The following is a 22,457-nucleotide window of genomic DNA, read 5'->3' as shown; positions in this document are numbered from 1 at the left end:
TTGAGGCCGCTGCCAAGGCTGGGAGGCTGTGGCGAGGCTGCTCCCCCGAGCACGGGGCGCTGGGGGTGACCCCAGCAGAGGGGTCCCGACCCCTCAGGGCTCGCCCCGGGGAAGGGGGTCCCGCTGTTCCCCGCGCCCCCTTCCCTTTCCCAGCGGGCGGCCCCCGCTGTCAAAGCCCCGAGGGGGCGGCCCCGGCGGCACAGCCCTCCCCCTGCCCGCCCCGACCGGCCCGAGCCGAGGGCTGGCCCCCACCACCACCACCACCGCCGCCGCCACCACCACCACCACCGCCGCCGTGTAATGGCCCGGGCCGCCTTCCCTCAGGCAGCCGGCCCTGCGGCGGGGCGGAGCGGCTGAGCCCCATGAGCCCGGCACGGCGGCGGCTGTGGTGGCAGCGGGACGGGGCTCGGGGGAGGCGGCGGCGGCGGAGGGAGGCGGCGGGCAGCGCGTCCCCAAGGGCGGCCCCTGCCAGGTAGGAGCGCGGCTGTCCCCGGGGCTGCCCCTCACGGAGGGCGGTAAACACGCGGCGTTCCCCGGGCGGCCGGGCTCCCCCTTCCCTCCCCTCTCCCGGCTGCTAGGAGCCCGGCGGCGTTGCCTAGGCAGGGAGGGAGGCAGGGCAAGGCGGGCAGCCGCCCTGACGAGCCCGGGAGGGTTCAAAACCCTCCCCTCACCACCACCACCGCCGCCGCCGCCGCCGCCACCTCGGGGGGGTGAGGTGGTGTGAGGAGAGCGGCGAGGCCCCCCCCCCCCCCGGCCATGCACTGCGAGCTCGCAGCGGGGCAGAAAGGCAGCTCGGGCCGCTTGGAGGTGACGGCTAAATGCCAGGGAGCTCCTCCGAAGGACCAGCCGCGAGGGATTTGTCCCGGCGCCGGTAAAGCTCTCTTGAATCCTCAGATGTCCTTGAAGAGAAGCGGCAGCACCGGCAGCGAGCGAGCGGAGCCGCAGCAGAGCCCCCCTGAAATGTCAGCGCCTCTGCTAGACTTCGTCCCCAAAAGACCCAGCATATTCGAGAGGATCCCGATCCTGCCCAGGGCGCAGGAGCTGCGATGCGCTAGAGGCTCCAAAGATTATTTCCAGCAGCAGAAACACCAAAGCGTGAAGGGTGAGTCTTAAAAACGCACGACCCGGCCACCACCGCCACCAAAGCGACACTCATCAACCCACCAGAAACGTTTATCGAGCTCCTTTGTGTGTGTGTGTGTTTTGCTGTCTTCCCTTTTGCTCATCAGGCTGCTTTCTAACTTATTTATTGAACGCTGCAAACTTTCAAACATTTTTCTTCCATGCACCTTCCCTGGGCAGGACGCACCGGGCTGCCTTTTTGCAGATGGGCAGCACATTTTCTCAATATTCCTTAAGAAATCCTGAGCCCAGCATCTTCCCCGGTCCCACTGAGTGGCCGCTGCCCGGTGCGGCTGCTCCGTGGTGCTGGCGGTGGCTCCCCGGTGGTGCCCAGCACAGGGCTCAGCTGTGTGCATGGGGAGTGTGTTCGCAGGGGTGCCTGGCTGACAAGAAATGCCTGCTTCTTACTCAACGGTTTCACCACGGTTGCTTGGATTTACGGTTTGTGTTTTCAAGGAGGTGTTGCGAATGTTGGATTCGGGCGGCGAATCCTCAGGCTCCGGGATTCCTGGTGCCCGAGAGGCATGGCGTGAGGTCAAGTTCTGCTGGTTTAACAAATGCCCGATTTTCATCTGTGCGTTGTTAAAGAAGTGGTATTGAAGTTAGGTCAGGAATTGCTCGCTGAAGTCTGCTACCCTTTTGAGCAAGAACTTGCTAATTGAGCTAGAATTTGTTAATCAAGGTTTAGTTTTAGAATAATTCCTCTGAGGAGTCACTGGATGGATTCTGAGGAAATTCAAGCATTCCTTTGCGCTTCAAAGCCACTTGCAGAGACCTACGTGCACCTAAAGTTATTAATATTAAGGCAGTGTTTTCTGTAGTGTTAACAAGGTAGTTCTTCTGTTTGCCTTCTCGGTTCTTTCCCATTCTTTATTGTAGACATGTAGATGCTGCTACCTTGCTGGGTTGAGACAGTTCCCACTAGGATTTTTTCAGTGCATCCCTTTCTTTCCATCCTGAAGAATAAAACAGATTGTGCACCCATAGACTAGTAACATTTTCTTTTGTCATCTTGTTACCTAGGGTGATGGCACCCTTCATTGCCATGAAGTTAACAAACACCTCGGCGTGTATTAGGTCTGTCCTGCAAACTGTAGGACGTGTTTGTCCATCACCAGTGAGTACAGAGTGGAGCAGCAGGTTATAAATTACCTTTTTTATTTTTCTGTTTGTTAATACTGCAATTCTCACTTCCTTGTTTTTTTTTTTTTTTTTAAAGTTTCTTTGTGTTTGGCAAGGGACTGTTATACAGAACCAGATTTGGAGGGGACAGATGGAGGGAAGGAGGATTCACAATGTACGACGGGACAGCTAGGAGCTCGGGTACTGCTGTGCTGCTGCCTGTAGAAGGAACTCGTGAGATGTTCGTGTTCCTTTTGGTCCCAGAAGTGAGGTTGTTGCCACTTCATTTGGGTTCACACTGGCTTAAAACCCGACCTGTGCATTGTCTTACTCAAATGGACTGTTGAAGTGTTTTTTTTTTCCCTCTCCCTTCTCTGCCCCCCCTCCCCTTTTTTTCTTTTTTTCTTTTTTGAGCTATTTACTCCTCTTTTCATCCATATTCCTCTTGTGTCTGTTGCAGAGGGTAGGGATGTAGGGAGGGGAAGAAGAAAAATGTAATTTCCACTTACTTGGGACGACTTAGAACAGATGTAGTTGGGCACTGGGAGAAGGATGCAAATTCATCTTGTCTGACTGATCAATTCCCCCTTTTTTTGACTGGGGGAAAAACAAAAAGTGTTGTAAGCTTTGTTGCTGTTTTTTGTTTAACGCATTTTCTGTCCAGGGTGGTACCTTGTGGTTGCTTCAGCGTATGCATGGCTTGACTCATGGGAGTACGTAGGAGGTCCCCATGGCCAGGATTGGGTTCATTTACTGAGCGTGGTGATTTGATGGATAACACTGGATTTTTCCGAAGACGGCAGTGCTGTTTGTTTGGTTGCTTTTTTTTTTTCCCCCTCCAAAGATATTTTCAGGAGAAGCTAGGGAAAATAAATTTAGGGCTAGATTCTGACCCCAAACATGTGGGCTGTCCTTTTGGCTGCCCAGCAGCAGCATGTGGGCAGCGGGGAGCTCTCCCACCAGATGCTGGGAGCTGCCGGCCCCTGCTCAGAACCCAGCGCTTCTGAGTCAAGTGTGCTGCAGGCAGCGCCGCAGAAATAACTGAAGTCACTCCATTACTCACTGTGATCTAACGGTAAATTCAGAGCTCTGGGCATCACAAGTGAGCTCTGCTGCTGATGGGAGAGCCACTGTTCTTTCAAGGAGTGGTGCGAACCATCTCCCAACACCAGCAGTTCTGCTGGGGAGATAAAGAAGAGGGCCAAGGACAGCTGTACGTAGATGTCAGATAACAAGATAAAGCTAAGGAGCGGGAATGAGGGAAGCATTCATGTTTAGCCTGTCAAAGGTTCTGAGAAGGAAACGGGTGACAGCTTGATTTCAGATCATCACGCTGTGCGTCTCCTGCTCTCCAGCCCCAGCGTACCGCGTACCCAATAATTCCTCCTGCAGTCTGGGTTGGATTACAGAACGCGCCTCCTGCTTTTGCTTTATCCACAGTTGAAAGCTGCAAGTAGGGAGAGAAAAAGACTCCCTTTAACAAGAGCAAAACCGATTTTTATAGTTGCCTGTAAAAATATTTTTTTTTCTAAACACATACATACATATTTCAAAAAAGAATGAATCGAAATGATGTGCTGCCCTGTTAATAACATGAGCAGCTTTGAAATAGTCACAATGGGGAAAAGGCATCCTGCTGGGGTAATGTCCCTGCAGCGTTACTCCAGTGCTTCACGGTGTTTCGGATGGATCCTGCAACATGCTTCTGTGCCTGAGCAGGGCTTTCTGCATCAACAGCCAAACAAAAACTCAAGGGGCGGTGGGAGGATTACTCCTGGGAATCAGATTGTTTGGCGTTAAGCCTTGTAGGATGGAGTTGTTGTTTGTTTACCAGAAATATCAGTAGTTTGGAATTGTACTTCATGTTTTGTTCTGTTTGGGAGCTGTTTATTTTAAACACCCAGTTTTCACCCAGCCTCCCCCTTCTGGTATGGTTGGGTGTGATGCACACCAGGCATTTCTTGATCATTGATTTCCCCGTGTGTCACCAGGCAGAGTATTTATACCCAGACAGTACTACTTAGAGGAATTCATGGTCTGCGTGGCATAGAATAAGTGTACCAAGAGGTATGACGTGTATTTTACAGTGCTGTCCTGTGATTGTGTGGGTTTGATCCTGTTTCATTGAATTCTGTGCTAGGACATTACAATTTTGAAAGTAACACAGAACAAAATAATTGTTGTCAACAGGAAAGGAACTTTGGGGAAAGCAAGCTTTAGTGGTGACAAAAGAGCAATCTATAAAGATGTCAAATCCCTTTTTCTTTTTTTTCTAAACGACATTGATTATGGTTGTTACCAGGAAACACTTCTCCTTTTCATTCTTTTCCAGTTTCGTTCGGTGTATCTAATTCATGACTCAGTAGAAATGACGAGATTTATCCTGTTGGTTGTGCCACTGGGAAATCAGCCAAATGGCCCAGACCTTTGCAGTAACCACTTCAGATATTAACTTTCAGTGGGCAAAACAATAAGCTGTTTGGATTGCAGTAGCTGGGTATTTCCTTGTTGAGAGTATTTATTATTCAGACAAGGAGAAAGTTTTTTTTCTTTCTTTTCTTTTTTTCAATGTAGCCACGTTTGGCAAACACACAACCAATGTATAAGGGTATTAATTTTCTTCTGCTGTTGAGAAGGTGCATTAAATCTTGCCACTGCAACCGCCTGTGCCTACTCCCTTGGTTAGCAGGACAGTCCTTGCCTAAGCAGCAGCTTATGCTGTTGGGATCTTAAGTAAAAGCATATGTTCGGGTTATATGACTTATTAGGTGTATTGGCCGGTCTTGGGCCTGATTCTGCCATTTTCTTTTGTACACCTTGTCTGTGCTCACCTAAATTATCCCACTGAAGCAAATGGGACTGTCTAGGGCTGATAAATATTATCTGAGCTAATAAGGAGACAGGGAGTGGTGATCACTGGTACAGTGATCCCTAAACTTCCTATTTTATATAGAGCTGTAGCAATGCTTTTTTTTTTTTTAAATTTTCTTTTTCACTGCAGTTCACTTACAAGCCTGCTTGTTGTATTATGCATTTGCATTCTCCCCTACAAACAGGAATTTAAAGGTTTATTGGAACTGAACTCGCAGTTACACAACTCCTTTTTATGTCTTTTTTTTTTTTTTTCCTGATTTCCCTGCTTTGTAGGGGGAGAAAGGGGAGGAAGCTTCAAATTGGAGAATGTGTGCTGAAAATCCATTTGGGTTAAATTGTGACTGTCCCCTCCTCTGTTAAACTGGCTAAAGTGCTTACTCATTTTGAATAGGAAAATAACTTTCGGTTACTTGCTGCTGACGGTTCTTCTAGTGATTTGTGTTGCAAAATCAGAGTCTCTGAATTGAAGATGACCCTTTCATGGGATTAATTTAAAAGAGGTTTAGTTGCATCTAGTAATTAAAATCTTGTCATTTAGGGATTGTTAACAGAGAACGTTTAGTGAATACAAAGCAGGAGATCTAATGATAGACCTACTGGATAAAGACATTCAGTACTTGTTAAAGCAAGAAAACCCTTCTGCTTCAGGGAAAAAAAAAAGCTATTGGAAAGAGGAAGATAATAAATGTTGCATCTATCTTAATACTGTGTAGAATTAGTAAATAATGTCAGATTACAGGAAATGAGGCTGATCTGTGGAAGAGATTTTGTAACTTCTTGAGTTTTACTTGATGAAATAAAAGTAAATAAGAAATTACTTACTCTGGCTTTAAAATGGAATAAAAATGTGGCTTATTACACACTCTGCTGAAAGAGACGAGAAGAAAAAGACCTTTTCCTTTCTTCTTTAATGGGAAGAAAAAGTTTAAAACCCAAATCTGCGTGTCACTGTGTTCCTGTCAGTAGCCTTATCTTCTACAAATACTTGGGACTCCAAACATTCTCAATGATCTATTCAGCTGTATCTAAATGATTGCTTGTATGCTAGAGTTCAACCCTGTAAGCACATAAGCTGTTGAAGCATACGCTAAGGGGTTTTAGCAGATTTGAAGTTACATTCTGGAGGTGCTGGGAGATTCGATCGAGCAAAGCTGCTAAATGTAAAGTGAGTGTCTTCTGGGAGATGGCACTTCCTTATGGCAACAGAGCTTTATTTCACTTCCAGTGAGCAAAGATGCTCGGTGTGTTGAATAGGAGGGACAAAATTTTACTCCAAATGATTAAAATCAACAGGAGTCTTGCCACGAACTTCAGCTGGGTCAGTATTTCAATCCTAATATTACAGAAGTCCTTTATCCTGTGTACAGGGCAAGCTTGTAGAGCAAATAACAAGCTTGTATTAAATCCATCTGTAAGCTCCGAAGCAGAATAATGTATGGGCTATGTACGAAGGGAAATCTGGACTTATTGTGAATGTAATTTCCGCGTTCGGCACCATGATTAGCATTATTCCAGAAACGCGAAGCTCTGCCGTTCGGTGATCTGAGAACGTTGAAGATGCTGATGGCCAGGTAATTGGAGAGGGAATACAGACGTAAACCGCTCCGCGCTGTGCCCCAGGTTTCTATCATTATCTGTCAACAGGCTTGAACAAGGCATGCAATCTAGTAATTATTTCACAGTGCCTGAGAACTGCTTTTAATAGAGCGTTGTTTTTGTTTGCTTTTTTTTTTTTTTTTCCCTCAGCCACCAAGCGTCGTTTCCCAGCACACTGATGCAACTCAAAGAATACAGGGTTCCAGCGCAAGGGCAGTGCTCGCTCGCTGTGGTACAGCGTAATCTGGCTCTCCAAATGTGCAAACAATAGCAAAAGTATGTGTTTCTGAATATGGCACAGCTGTTATCTTCTCCCGAGAGCAGGGAGCGTTACAATGACACAGACAGCACGGCCAGTTAAAACCACTCATGCCGTTTTATTGCGTTTAAATGGGGCATGTAAGAAAGCAAGGGCCGGTTCTTCCATCCAGATAAGTATCGGGTCCTGCTACTGCAGTGCTACCTTTCTGCACGGCCTTTGAAGAACAGAGGCAAAGAATTCCCCTTTTCCCTTCCCCTCCTCTTACGTTTCTGGCACCCACTGTGTGAAATCTCGGCTGGAACCTGAAGCTTTCTGTTCTCAGAATCTGTGCTTCACCAGTAATCTGGAACAAGGACTTTTTTTTTTAATTAAACCTGGAACAAGGATTTTTTTTTAAATTTCAGTCATTAGTTTGGATATATTAAATGACTGTTAATCATTAAGGCTGCTTGTAGAAAGGAGACTACTTGGAAAACAAAAGAAATGTTGCCAGAGCTACAATAGGAAATAGATGCAAATTCTGTGTTTTAGGTTATTTTAAGGTTTTGTGCGTTTAGGAATTGCAAGGTTGAATTTAGTCAAATCATCACAAAGTGCTTGAGCTCCCTCTTTCTAACAAAATATTACTTTATTTTATTTTTTGTTTCAAGCAATTGTATTAGTCTAAATCTAATACTCATGTCTGACTTTTCTATCATTATGTCTGAATGTATATGTGATTATTTTGCATAGTGGACTGGTAAGGAGCTGTAATTGAATCTACCCGATCAAATTTATTCTAGGGGTTAAACAAATGCAAAACATCTTAAACTGCTTTTGATTCTGGCATTACATGCATGATAAGAAGGAGGCTTTGTGAGTGCTATAGCATTATCAATCTTTTTAGATTGAGAGAAAAGCAAATACATTCTTACACGTGTTTTTTTTTCTTCTTTTCATATTTAACCAGAGGGAAAAATGACACTAAGGCGACATCATCAAATACTGTAAAACTAATTTTTTCATACAGATCTCCATTGTTGTTTTAAGTGCTTAAGGGGCTGGCTGGTTGGTTTATTTTGGAACTTGCTGAACTATATGAAGTGTGTCTCCAGGGGCCTGGTATTTTAATACCTAGTAGAAGGTTGTATAACAGTAGATGATGTATTTTGCCTGCCTTCCTATGTTGTAAATAAATTACATGTGCCGGCTTGGGAGAGAGTATCTGAGGTGTAAATCAAAGGCTAATATAAGAGGGAAAAAAAAGAATTAAGTGATATTTTGTGACTGATTAATTTTATTTATACATTTATCTGTAATCAAAAGATTTAAGAGCAACATTATGTGTAACAATGTTAACATGAGGCGCTTTCCAAGAAGAGGTAGAGGGTCTAGTGTTGCTTTAAATAAAGTGCTGTGATTCATTGCTTTTTCACAATTTGCTGTGGTTAAGTTGCTTAAATACTGAAGTCAACAATCCCCATGGCAAAGAAAGATAATGTGATTTTAAGCGTATTGTAAAATTGAAATGTCATAGCTTCCAGTCTACAATCCTAGCTAAGTCTTGCTTGTAATAAAAGGAAAATACAGATTTGTGTGGCAGTTTTTGGAGCACAGGCTTCTTTGAGTTTAAAGAATCATAAAAGTGCTTCAAACAAGCCACACAAAAGTTTATTAATATGAATGTTTTGCTAAATACTGCATGCTTAATGCAATCCCCATTCCTTTATAATAAGTTTAAATATTAATTCTTTGGAATGCTAGATGCCTAAAGCTAGATAGAAATGCTGTGCAGTTTCAGATATCTAGGAGTGGGCTTGTGAAACAGGATATTTAACTGGGAGAGATGAGTAGCACATTTCAGAGTTATTAGGGCAGAACAACAATGCAAGAGGATGGCTTAAAAAAAAAGTTATGTTTTCTGTGCATGAGGCTTAAATACCTTAGACTTGTTTATTTGAAATACATGAGTAGATTTCCTATGTATGGAGGCTCTAGATTGCATTTTTTATCGTTATTTTGCTTTACTTCTCTTTACCCGCCTGCCCCTCTCTGAAGCAGCTGGCTTTGATTTAACCTGAATCCTTCGCAGAGCCCAAATGATCAGTCACTGCTGATGACTGCGTGTTGTGTTCTTTGCTGGAGCATCTCCACAGACTGGATGCATAAGGGAGAAAACCAAATAGGCCAGGAAAAGTGTTGAGGAAAACAGCGGTCTGCCCAAAACAGATCTCTTCACTTGCTGTTCACTTGTGTAAATCCTGCCTGCCTCCCAGCCCCTGTCTGGGCTGGGCAGAGAAGGGAGAGTTAAAGTGAGAGCAGATAAAAAGGGGAGATCTCTGTTTTATATCCCACTGTTTTCCAGAAAGGATTTATCATGGAGTTTCCTAACTCCTGCTTTGTCCTGCTGCTTCCCCTGAAATTGCTGGGAGTTGGGGCATTAACTTCAGGAGCAGGCCAGGACTGAATGCTTGTGAAAATGCCATGCACAGAAGAGCAGCACAGACCAGAAGATCCAAGTGTTAAACCTGTTCCCGGAGAGAAAAGTGCAAGCAGAAACAGCCCAGTAGCTCAGATGCCAAGGTCAGACAGTCAGAACAGCATGTTCATCTGTAATTTCCCTTCCTGTTCGGGACCCCACGTAGGTCTAAGGTCGGTGCAATCTGCTGTCTCCCATGAGGCAGGCAGAGAAGTGGTGAAGGCAGAGAGAGAACACGAAGACTGTGCCAGCAGCTGGCATGGCCAAGGGGGTGTAAACATTTGGGATGAAGAGGGTTGGGGTGCTTGGACTCCGTTCTAGGCCGTGCCATTTACTTGCATTGTTCGGGGGCAAGTCTGTTTATTATTCAGGACATTTCTTCAGCAAGAGCGTAACGGAGTGTGGTGTGGAGAAATACAAGCACACCATCAGGGCCAGCTGAATTTTCTCTGCTGAGGGACAGGCTCTGTTGGTGCAGGTGCAGCGTTCGGGTGGTGTGGCTGTGAGCTGTTTGAGGTTGGACCTGGTGTTATCGCAGGATGCCACACTGCAACGTCTGCGGCGCTTACTGAGCCTGGCTGCTCCCCTTCTGCTCAGCGTGCACGTGGGCTGGATTTCTTCCAGCAGATGGGAAGGTATCTGACGGCTGCTGTTCTTCAGGCAGGGAGCACCCGTTGGGTTGTGTGCCTGCAGGGTTTGGGGCGCAGGTAGCTGCTACAAGGTTCCTGAGATCCTCACCCCTCCAGCAGAGCAGGCTTTCCACACAGCTGAAACTGCCTTCCAGGACTCAAAGAGGAAAAGGCAAGAGTAAATTCCTCTTCTCTGGATATCTGATTGTGGTAACGTTCAGTTTCCTTGAAGTCATCAGAGCTGGTTTATGTTCAACTGCAACTGAGTTGGCTTCCTTCCATTCTCCCTAGATCTGGTGCAAATCTGAAGCAGCACCATTTTGAACCAAGAGTGGATAAAAATGGAGCACTCGAGCCATGGAGGGCTAATACACAGAAGTTTGTCTTCGTGGTATGGACTTAGTTGACGTGGCAAAAGAAAGATATCTCAAGTTTTTAATCTGAACAGTTTTCCTTCGTACTTTTCCTCCTGCCAACTCACTGCGGATTGGTTTCTATTCTTTTTCTCGGAGTTCTTGAGCTATTCAGTAAAGTTTGATGACTTGTCATATTTTCATGGGGATAAGCTACAGGCTGTGTGAATGGTTCTCTTTTCAAAACAAAGATGCTGCATTTCTGCATCTCTGAATGAATAGACAGGAAATTTAAGGGGATGTTTGCCCCTAGAGCCCACTTGCTCTTCCCCTGCACCCGAACCTCAACTTACTCATTCTACTTTCTCAGCCTACTGCCCTCCGTCTTTGACTTTGTGCAACTTTTCTGATGGCTTATTTAAAAAAAATATATGTATAAAAGGATGTAACTTACTGGAATTGTGGGTTAGATACATGGAAATGTGGCAACTCGTGTAAATAGCTTTTGGCCTGTTGAATGTGTAAATATTCAAAATCTGAGAGGGTGATTTGGCCAGCTCTTGCTGGAATCGTTATTCATGAGAAATTCTCTTTCTGTTGCTGCATCCTGTCAGAAGCTGTTCAGCAGAGATTACTGGCATGGATACTCAGACCACTTCGTCAGAATTTGCTTTTATGCCTGTTTCCTTGTAAAATCACCACTTCCACAAATACTTTTACAAGTGTGTATATTTTGCTGGATTAGTCATAGAAAGCAGATATAAAGGGGGGCAACAGCTAGAAAGTGAGAGCAAACCATCTCAGTGACTAATTGCGAATTGTGTTTGGGCCCTAATGTGTGATGGCATTGGCTACAAATGCAATTTTTTTGGCGAGTTTGGGTAAAAACACAGCATTTTGCAGAGGCTTGCTGCTTCAGTGGTATCCAGGTTGAGTTTCTTAAAATGGGACTAGCCATCTTGGGGAGCTTTCCTTGCCAAGAGTTAGTGTTAACATCTACAATGGGGTTTTTATTAGCTGCTGGAGAAGTTGCTGGGAGACATGGAAATTAAGAACAGTAAACAGAGGTGAGAAAGATGCTTTATGCATGGGATGGCTGTTTTGGCAGCCAGCAGTCACTCTGCAGTGACAGTCAGGCAGTTGCAGAGCCTGGAGATAATATGTGAGTTGAGGAAACTTGGTGAAAAATAGCTCCATCTTATAACCAACTGGAATTTAGGTAACAATGAAATCTGTTAGTAACTGCCACTGGAGAAAGCAACCTGAGAGGCTGGCTGCAGCTTCCAGGGTGAAGTCTCTTGACTACATTTGTTAGTTTGATGGGTAGCCCAGGTTTAGAATTAAACCTGGATTTTAATGGTAAGGATCACCTAAACATGAAATATGCTGATTTATAGATGAGGGTTACCCTGCATGTGAGTGGTACCCACACCAGTCTTGTTCTGCTTGTGTGGAAGAAAAAAAGTGTCCCATTGCATCCTATCCAAACCTGAGTGTGGCAGGAGGTTGTCCCCCTGGTGCTAATCACAAGGTGAAATGCATGAGACATTCAGCACCTTCTGTCTTTTCTATGTTGGTTTATTCTTCCGCAGGGTTTGTGAGGGCTGGATATTAGGGAAGAACTTTAACTACGAGTACACAAACCCTTTGACATGCTTTGCCCAAGCAGGCTGTGAGGTATTTATCACTGGAGTTTTTAAAGACAGCCTGAATGGAAATCCTTCCATGGGATATAACTGCGGGTACACTACTGTCTTTTCTGCAACGTTTTCATTCCCACACTGAACTGCTCAGGCACGATGAAGAGTTACAAGAGGTCTGTCGAGCTCTGGGCTGCTGTTCTCTGACCTACTGAATGAAGGTCAAATCTCCCCTTGTCTCGTGTTGGTGTTCCTGGACGCTCATTTGTTTGTCAAGAAAATGCTGGGAAGGCACTCGGACTGAGTGAGGGGCTCAAGAGCAGCGGTGGGACAGCTGGGCATGGAGAATGATTGATTCTTATGTGCAAAGCAGTTGTGAAATGTTCTGTGGCATTCTGGGGACATGCCATTGCTAACACACGATTGCCTGTTGGGGATAGAAAATGCCAGCCATTGTTCTGAAGAAGGAAATAGCCTTATTGATACTGAATTAGGCTCAGATTGAATTATTATTATTCATTCGTAGTACATCCTGTTTTCCAAATACAAAAATCGACTGGCCATGCTGACATCCTCCAGCACTATCAACCTTTCGTTGCTGGTCGATCTACAGCGTTACGTTCTAGGTGGAGTTTACACTATTTTGAACTGAGGTGAGTTATGACAGAAATCTGCATTAACAGGGGAGCTGTTCTGCTTCTCACAAGAGGCAATCTCATCAAGCGTGTTCGTGTCTTAGAACAAGCCCAGGAGTGAGGCTGGCAGAGGTAAATGTGTTGGTGGATTAGACTTAAGCTTCTGGGAGACATTTTGAATCATCACGTGCCATGTTGATGGGAAAATAGCTGTCTAGAAAATAGTATGTGGCCTTTTGAATGGATGGAAAACTGACTGATCTATAGAAATTGAGACGCACACTGAAATATCAGTGGCAGTATTTTCACAGGACTCTGAAATGTTGTTTGATTCCCAGTGTCATATAATAGTTTCTACTGAAATCCTGACAGAAAACGTTTGCCACTGCCAGGGCAGTTTATCTGTTGCTTCAGATTAAGGCAATAATAAATGAAAATTCGAAAGTAACTAATGTGAGACATGGATTTCTTAATCAAGGATTAGGAATTGGATGATGGATATTTTGACAGAAACACTTGAGACTATTCCTTGTGATGAAGAGTATGAACTGTTCTTGCAGATGGCAGGCTGAATGTCCTGGTAAGCAGTGACAAAAAGGTTGGGGTGGGATTGGTATAGGAAAATATATTTCTAGTGGGGAATGAGGTGATAGGATAAGTTATTAAAAAGCATTGGGAAGTGATGGGACTGCTAAGCATCAGTCTAGCTGCAGGATAGGCTAATGCTCAAACTTTATTAAATGGCTTTGAAAAATTGAACGATTTGGAGAAGAACTGGAAGATGCTAACCCACACGTGGTACGGACGGATTAATGGCACAACAGGGGCAATCTGGTCAGTTCTGGAGATGCACTAGAGGAGAAAAATACATGACCCTTGAGGGCTCTTTTAGGTGCAGATAAATTCAGAACAAGGTCTCGTGGCTGGAAACCAAAGCCAGGGAAGATCAAACAAGAAGGAAGACCCATGGTTTGGATTTCAAGGATATTAAAGGTGGCACAGCTTAACAAAAGATACGATAAATCCTTTGGTACTTGAGAGTCTCTGTGTCAATTTTGGACGTTCCTATGGAAGAAACAAATCATTTCAGCCATGGACAAATTGCACTCAACGATAGAATCACTGGACAAACAAGCTGGACCATCCCAATGGCTTTCACTTGCAAGTTGTAAAAGATTAAGTCCCAGGTCACCTCCTGCTGCTGGAGTGCTCTTCCTTCATGTGCCTTCTGCATTGCAATCCTCAGGCTTAATGCCCATGCTGAGGCCAAATTTAGGGCTGCAGTCTGGGCTTCATGAGGAAGAGCAGGGGGCAGGCTGGGGAAGGAGGAGCGTTACTGCTCCAGAATCACACAGTTCTGACAGAAATTGTGGTAAAGCAATCGCTACCAACTACGGTTTCTTCCAAACCCTTCCTTTCTCTCCTCCTGTTATGTCTCTCCTCAGCAAACAGCACCACTCCTCCATGGCTAGACGGGGCTCTGTTCAGAGACGCTGTGATGGAACCTCCAGTCTCCTAGGACCTGGGCTGAGACCAACTAAAACCAAGCGCAGGGTTTAAAACCTGAACACGTAGGAAAATGGTAACAGCTGCGTTCTTCCTCCTCTTACCAAGCCCCGATGATTTTCAACATTAATATCTTCCCTTTCTTTGCTTTCTGAAATGAAAACAAAGGCGCTTAGCCTCCTTCCTAGCACAGCCATGGTGACATACTAACACAGTTATTACAGCAAACATTGTGGCCCTCCCTGGTCATGATGTTTTCTTTCTGTGGGGAGACTGAAATACTAACTCACAAATAATGTCTTTAGAAGTCATATTAGTCACACATTTTTAAGACATTCCAAAATCATACCAACCTCCTTCTGAGCTTGTCTGTTGCTACCAATGATTCAAAGTTTTGAAAACTCTCCTTTAGTTTTGATTTACATTTTGGTCTTGGGCACTTGTTATTTCTGGCAAATGCCAGGTCAGTTTCATTAAAGAAAAATCTGTTTTACAGCCATGCAGCTCAGATCTGCTGCGCTTCTAATAATTGATGGCTGGTTTCCTTATTTCCTGCATTGTAGAAAAATAAGGACCTTGTTAGACCTAAACAAGCCTGCATAAAGTCACAGTGTGAAATATCAGGTTGGGGGTGAGCAGAGCAGCTGTGGGCAGGTTTTACAACTTTGGGCCACAGTTGATCGAGGCAGCCAAGGGAAACTGAGATATACCCATGTGACTAAAATTCGGCTGGGTTCTTTGGCTCCCTGGCCTGAGATTTATATTTGTGACACCTTCCTCCTCTGTCAGTCCCCGGGCCAGACACAAGTCTGTCTGTATATGTACTTAAGGCTCCGCACACCCTGTGGTGTGGCCGCTGTGCCCGCTGCTTGCCGTGCCACCGCGGGACACGTCTATTTCCAACGCTGGCTGTCTTGCTCCAGCAGCCCACAACAGTACGAGTGTGTGCTTTGGAAGAAAGCAGCTGCCATGTGGTGGGGATGAAAAATCAAGAGCAAACACTTTCAGAATTTCTGCAAGTGGGCAAATTAATTTCAATCTCAACTGTCATCACAAGGACCTTTTTTAATTCCCTTTTCCTTTGGGTGGTATCTTTGATTTATATTTCTGAATGAGGCAAGTGATCACCCTTTGGTGCCCGTTAAGAGCGTGCGTGGTTCAGTTTCCTTGTAGGTTATAAGTTACAGAACCAAATCGGTTTATCAGTTTTTGTTATTGCAGACAGGTTTGTTGGGTTTAGGTTTTTTTTTGCTGTTGTTTTGCCTTTTTTTTTTTTTTTTTTTTTTTTTAAGAGCCAGTGGAATTCAGTGATGCCAATGTTAATTGGAAACAACCTGTAAGTCTTCATGAAGAGCTAATTGCTATCATGTATTCTTCCACAATGCAACAACTGTTGCATTGATGCCTCCTACCATATTGCCAGTCCATAAGTCTGGTAGCAGAGATAGGATCCTACCTTAGAGATTTGTGCAGCTAAATGGTTCCTAGGAAGCCAAGCAGTGGCACTTGAACAATATTATAAAACATTAAAAAATGTGTTTTTTTTTCTTCTTTTTTTCTCCCTATGTACTTATCAGGTCCTGTCTGTTTCCTTTGAGAACTGAGTGGCTGTTTTCAGGCAAGACAGCTGTGTGATGAGCCTCCTAAGCCTTTCTCTGAAGGACTTGGTCCTCAGAGGAGGTACTGAAGAGTTTATAGAAACTGTAGAACCACCAAAAAAACAAGCCTTGAATTTTGCGCTGTTAAAGGTCCGATCAGAGATGTATTCAAGCACCTAACTCCTACTGACGTCAGTGGAAACTCCGTGCCTAAATACCTCTCTGGATCTGGCGCTTAGTCCTCTGGTGTTGGATGTTACGCAGCTCGTGCTTTCTGTGGGTCTCCTTTTATGGCATCTTCTGAGTGGTGCAATAGTCTTAATTTTGAATTCTTCCCATCGTGAGTTCCAGCACACGATGCCTAGAAAGCCGTGCCATGTGATAATCCACTGTGCCAACCAGGAGCTAGGCAAGGAGTGGGGTGGGAGAGCGACCCAGAGAAACTCCCCTGCTCTTGTATTAATTGTTCCTGAGGAGGGATGGGGCTGACATTCAGGCATTGAGACTCCGTTGAGGGGAGGGCTACACTGACATGTTTGTTTGTTTGGATGAAGGGCCAGGGAGAAGTGGGAGATTTTTGTTGGCGTTTCCCCCACTCAGTACTGATCTTATCATGCTGCTTTAGTAGCAGAGCTCCTCTGGCTCCTTTCCAGGTGATACCATTGGAGTCCGTCTGAGATGTGTGAGATAAAGGATCTCAGGGAATTACAAGTATTATGACTTTCCTATCATCCAATTCTGATGAGTGGAGTTTTCTGACCCAGAAAATTCGCCTGTTTTTTTTTTAAAAATCTATTATTGCAAGAACAAGCAGCACAAGAGCTGGAAAGTGGAGCCTGATGTTTATAAGGGCCCTGAGAGCAGCTGCAGGTTTTTGGAAGACTTATTCCTCTGCCAGCAAAGGACCCTGGTGTTCAGCCAGGTTAGATGTAGCCTGGGAGAACTTGGGAGGCGTGCACCATACACTAATTCTGTGCCTGGCACAGAGCACATGAGGTGTCCTCTCAACGGGTAAAATATTTTGGGTGCTTCCAGTGTGTCTTGTGAGATGCTCTGGAGGTTTGAGCCACTACCCAGCATGTGGACCAGTTCCCTAAGTTTGTGGTGGGCGTCATCAGGGTGCTGTGGGGATGATTGTCCTGCCGGGGTGCTATGCTAGTCTCATGGGCTTGCACAACACCTGGTTTTAATGTGGGGCCGTAGGTTTGGTGGTGGTGCCAACTGAGTGACACAAGAGCAAAGGTTCCTGCAGTAACTAGAATCACCCTTGTCTTTCTTAAAGAGGCTCACAGCAGTGGTGCTTTGCTTCCATTTCAATTATTTTCAGGTGAATTCAGTAGTGATGCTTGGCAATACAGGGGGATTTTTTAGTGCTGGAATGCTTTCATGGCTTGGTGTGAGACTCCAGCCATGTGAGGACTGCTGACTGAATGTGAGATTTGCTTGTTTGACTCCTCCTTCCTTGCTTGTAGCTGCTGTGATCTTTTTCCTGCCGTGTTTTCATCCCGTGGCCTCTTCTTTGCATCCCCACAACACCAAGTCACAGCTTCCCCTGACCTGCGCTGGGGCTGACCTTCTGGGCACCATGAAGTGGTGTACCCAGGAACTCAGAGGAGCTCTGTGGGGTGTGTGAGAGCTGGAGGCTGAAGGGCTGGGAGAAAGTGGTGGTGGGGCTGGGAATGGAAGGGATGGGCACTGGGAAAACGCAGTTGGAACAGGAGAACCCAATGGGGACCAACTGCTTTGTAGAAGAGTAAGGGCCCATCTGCACAAAGAGGAGAAATAGGACCTGCATGAAATAAGTGTGTGCACAGGGTGTGATCAGAGTGGCCACCAAGGAGAGAAACAGATATTCCTTGTATTCTTCCTAGAACTTCAGAATTTAGCTGTTGGCTTACGAGCTCCTTGCTTTTCAGATTTCACAATACTTGTGAGGAAAACATCTGAGTTTCTTTCTCAAGGACTCTGGAGCTGTTCACAGTCCAATTTCTCTGGTTTTAGATAGCAACTAGAAATGTGCACCACGTGCCAGATCCTACAGAAGTTAGTAGAACCTCAGGGAGAAAGAACATAGCTTTTAGCAGAGCTAAACTGAGCGAGCCATCTTGCACGTTGGCCAGCTGGAGGACACAAGGAGCAGCACGCTGTGCAGAAAGGTGCTGGGGGATGGACTGGGACCCCGACACGAACATTGGCCAGTCTGGTTCATGCTGCTGCAGTGCAGAAGGCTGGGCAGGGATGGGGACTGATCCCAAACCCCCTGGCTAGGTAGCCCCTGGGGTCTGGGAGGGACCACCACATGGCCCATCGAACCCAGCTTGTTGCTACTGCAGGCAATCGACACGGAGCATCTGTCCCACACCACCCACAAGCCACAAAGCACTCCCCGACAGCCTATAACAAACTGAGATCATTAGTGGAAAATACCAAAAGCCACAAACTGCTGTGCACAGTAGAGAGCAGGAGAGGTTGAAAGCACTGACCACGGCCTGCAACTCTGGAAAGGCAGGGAGTTTCCTTCAGTGAAAATTCCCAGATGATCCAAACGTCAAATCTGATTTTTTGCCTTAATGCACTGGGTGCATTAAGGGTGGGGGAGGCTGCACCACCGAGCACCTCACGTCCTTTGTGTGCTTGGGCAACTGGGGACAAGCTGGTGTCCACCAACCTGGGAGTGGAAGGGCTGCTCCTGGGGATCCCATGCATGCCCTTTGGACTTGCTGGTGCTAACAGCAAGGACAGGTCCATGTGGCACACAAGACAAGGTGCTTTTCCCCCCCCCCTTTTTTTTTTTTCTTCTCCCCCTTCCCTTTTTTTTTTTTTCCTCTCCCCCTCTCCGTTTTAATAACTGCACCCAACAGCTCCTCCGAGTTATGAGGGATTTTTACAGCGCAGTTGCATGGTGGAGGGACCTGGTTTTCATTGTGCAGCCCGGGATATCAGTTTTAACCCAGAGGCAGTGATGTTATTTAACAGGTGCCTTAAAGGCATAGTGCTTATTTAATCACCGTCTCCATATCAACATTATGTAAATTGAAATTGCTTAGGTACGCAATTAATTGTGAATGCTTTAGACGTTTTTAAAGGCATAAGACAATACCTGAAGTTCCATTTTAAGAATATCCAGGTCAAAGGACACACATGTTTTTATTTTCTTATTTGAGGTATAATGTGTTCAAGGCAGATTTATGGCACAACCTTTGTTTATTGACTTGTACTTTTCCACATGAAACTAATGGAACATGACAGATGATATTTATGAGGCATGTGTTCCTGATTAAATCATGTTAGACATTAAAACCTGATAAAAGAATGTATTTTAAAGGGTGGATTAATAGAAAAGGAGGCAGCATTGATTGGGGAGTTTACACGGAACAAGACACATTGGTCTTAGACCGAGTATTTATAGGTGAGATATGTGGTTATAAAACTTTAGAAGCTGAACAGAAAAAGATTAATAAGCCTTTGCTTTTTGGAAAGTTTGAGATTTGTTTTTCTCCCTTTGTGAACCACTGGCCACCTCGTATTTCTGGTCTTTCAAGCACATTTATTCAGTTCTGCTTAAGGACTTGCAAGCCTTTATGGCCTACTGCTTTTACTTTTGGTTCTACGTGTATGGTGTGCTTTGAGATTCCCAGTCAGCAGGTTTGTGCTGTCAGCCTTTGATGCTGCTGAAAACTGCTCTGAAATGTGCTCTTAGTTCTGCTCATATGGGTGCAAATTGGGTAAACCAGCAAGAGTCAGATGGAGCTGCTCATTTCCACCTTGATTTGTGGGGCTTTGCACAGAGCTCTTAGTAAGAGGTTAGTGGGGAATCACCTCGTGTAGGATTTTGTGTGTCAGGATTAGAGTATGCCTCAAAGTATTTCCTGTGGAGAGCAATTAGAGGATTTTGGTAAACATGAAGAAGTGGGAACAGCTTGAATTTGTTTTCTTGTCTTACTGAATATTAAGTCTAAAGGGAAAGCAAATACCTGCGTTCTGCTTTCAGTTACACAGGTGCAAACCTGGACTAGTTCCACTGATTTCAGCCACGCTGATGGACCTAAGGACATGTTCTGGCTCTGTGCAGTATTTTCATTCCTGAGTTTTAGCCTTCTGTGACTGAGTTTGTAGAAACCTGGATTCTTCTTAAAACTGTGTCCTCTGTAGAGGTGGCAAATTACTGCATAAAAAGATGGCCCTGAGTACATAAGCTGTGTTTTATTGCACTTTTATGTCATGTTAGCTTCAACTTTTAGAAGCACTATTCACTGAAATATAAGGAAGTGCTTAGTATATTTTTATGACAATAAAGTAAAATATGCATCTTGTGCAATATTCTCCTCCTTCCTATAACCTATTCATCATGACTGAAAGACTTGCGCCAAATCGTGAGCTGTTTACTTTTAATCTGAAAGCAATATCTATTCTGGATGAGATATGGTAAAATGTGTTAAAATTGTAGGTTTCAAATATTTAAATGAATAAAGAGCTTGAAGATCTTCTACAGGAAGGAATATAACTTACAGACACGTTCATGGTTTCCTCATGTTTGGACGTTCAGGATAGATAAGGAAAAACTAGGGCAAAATAAGGAGGCTGTAGAAGAAATACAGTTCACTGTGAATAGTGGTGTTTTTATAAAGTGTTGTACATTGGAATTTAATAGGGTTAAAGCAAGACCTTGCACCTAGTATCATGAAAGCAAGTTGTATTTGAAAATTTGCTAGCTGAGGTAAATTCTGGCTGGTAGAAGACACAAGCATTTATGCTGCTTTGGCTTACAGTAGCAGTGGTACTCCTAAGCCTGGTGAGGACATCGCAAGTGTCTGCCCTCATAGCTGGGCTGTGCAGTTCTGGAAATGCAGCACTTTTAATTACCAGTGAAAATGGTTGGTGATGTTGGCCAGCACCCAAGCGGTGACAGACATCCTCCTTTCCCCGGCCAGGATCAACGCTCCCCACTCTATTTCTGGTAGATCTTCGCCAAGTCTGTTTTATGTGCCGCCAAGGACAGATGTGCTGTGTGTCCCCCTGCCTTTCACAGGTGCTGCCTCCCCTCTCCTGGCTGTTTCACCAATCTCCTTTGCTGAGCTTGACTCGTCCTGTCAGCAGAAATTGCTGGGACTCGCGTCTTTTCTGAGTCTGTGTAAGCTGAAGGAAACCTGTGTTCCTTTAGCTCCAACAGATACTGCTTCACTTGGAAGACTGGCCATGCTATTAATGATTTCCTGTCTCATAAAAGAATTGTCCACGGAGTCAAAGTGTTGGCACAAGGCTACCAGAGCAGAAGCCTTGCCGTTACAGCTTTCCTCTCAACATGGCTTCCTGCTGAAGAGGCCCTTGCTGGCTCCCCCAGCTTCTCTCCTTCCTTTGCTGTGTCCTGCCATGCTTCAACAGAGCAGTTCTTCCTCTTTGACTCCTTTCTTTTTCTTTATGTGTTGCTTGGCTTATGGCTGTTCTGTGTTTCTGCATCTCCTTGGGGCGGAGGATGCAGAGTGGTGTGGGGCATTGCTGAAGGAAGCTAAACAGGCTGGGCAGGAGGCCTTTAGAAGATGCATATAGCGGCCAAGTTATACATCAGGATCGCCCCAGACGGTGCTTGAGAAGCAAGTAGGACCTGTTAGGCCCTTGTTAAGAGAGGACAGACTCGAGAGAAACCCAGCTGGTATGCAGGCTGAGGCAGTCCCAGCGAGTGTCGTCACACCAGGGTAGCTGAGCACTAGGTGTCACTGAGGTAAAGTCCATGTCTCACACACTGCTGTCTCTTACAGTGCCTTCACTTCATCTCTTACAGGTGCTAACAGACATGTTTCAGTCCTTATTATCTAGCATGTTCAAAGCATTATGCTGGAGATTTATGTTTATACATGCACATATGTTTATGTGTATAGCACGAGCTCTCTGTGCTGCTGGGAGGCAGTACTGCCCTATTTTCCACAACTACAGTTTATAGGATCAAAGAGTAGAAGGGAAACATATAAATACAAAGACTGTGAGAAGTTTCTGTTTTATCTGCGCTTCTAATATCAACAGAAAGAAAAACACCTATCAGCTAATGCTGATTAATTACATCTCTGTGCTGGCAGCCAAGAATGAAGAGTATCATGCCATATAGAGTATATAAAATGTGTTCTTTTCATGAATCAGCCAGGGAAGGCATCCAAGCACTTTCAGTAGGTTGGTAAAGAGTTTGGCTAATTTTCAGATTTTGAAGCCATCTGGAAAAATTTAGCCAAAATTGTCTGCCTCAGAGTCCCAAGATAAATCATTTTCCTACTTATACAATTGTTCATCATTATGCTGGTCAGTTTAGGGCTGATTAAAGTGTGAGATTATAACCTGGGCTTTTATAGTTTTGGTGGCAAGCATGACATCAGTATGAGCTCCAGCTAAAGGGAATAACGGAAAAAAAAAAAAGAATTTAATGGGATAGAATACTGACTTAAAGTCTTTAAAGAGAAATAATCCTGTTTAGCTGTATACTTTGTCAGACACTACTTTCTGACAAATGTTTAAATATTTCAGCATGTGCTGTATTAGATGCACTTATATATTTACATATTAGTATGTACTAAAGATAGCTTATATAAAATATAAGTAACCTTTTTTTTTTTTTTTGTGAATCAGAAGAGTCCTACACATTACTGCATAAATTATGTTTATTGCAAGTAAAAAAT

General features: G+C 44.8%; 1 protein-coding gene across 3 annotated transcripts in view; it reads left to right on the top strand.

Moving 5' to 3' along the window:
* The first annotated feature begins 205 nt into the window (after window positions 1-205).
* Window positions 206-22,457, top strand: part of GLIS1 (GLIS family zinc finger 1) — a 189,359-nt gene continuing 167,107 nt past the window's right edge. Inside the window, exons 1-2 of one of the 3 annotated variants that reach the window (XM_027462877.3) lie at window positions 212-472; window positions 895-1,102. In XM_027462877.3, coding sequence (XP_027318678.1) covers window positions 895-1,102 — 208 coding nt within the window. In that variant the 5' untranslated portion in view covers window positions 212-472. Of the gene's footprint in view, window positions 1,103-22,457 lie in introns of all 3 variants that reach the window. The other 2 variants (XM_027462876.3, XM_027462875.3) reach the window with 2 other exon arrangements.

Source organism: Anas platyrhynchos, chromosome 8 (assembly GCF_047663525.1).
Source record: "Anas platyrhynchos isolate ZD024472 breed Pekin duck chromosome 8, IASCAAS_PekinDuck_T2T, whole genome shotgun sequence".
NCBI classification, from domain to species: Eukaryota; Metazoa; Chordata; class Aves; order Anseriformes; family Anatidae; genus Anas; species Anas platyrhynchos.
This window is presented reverse-complemented; position numbering and strand designations above follow the sequence as displayed.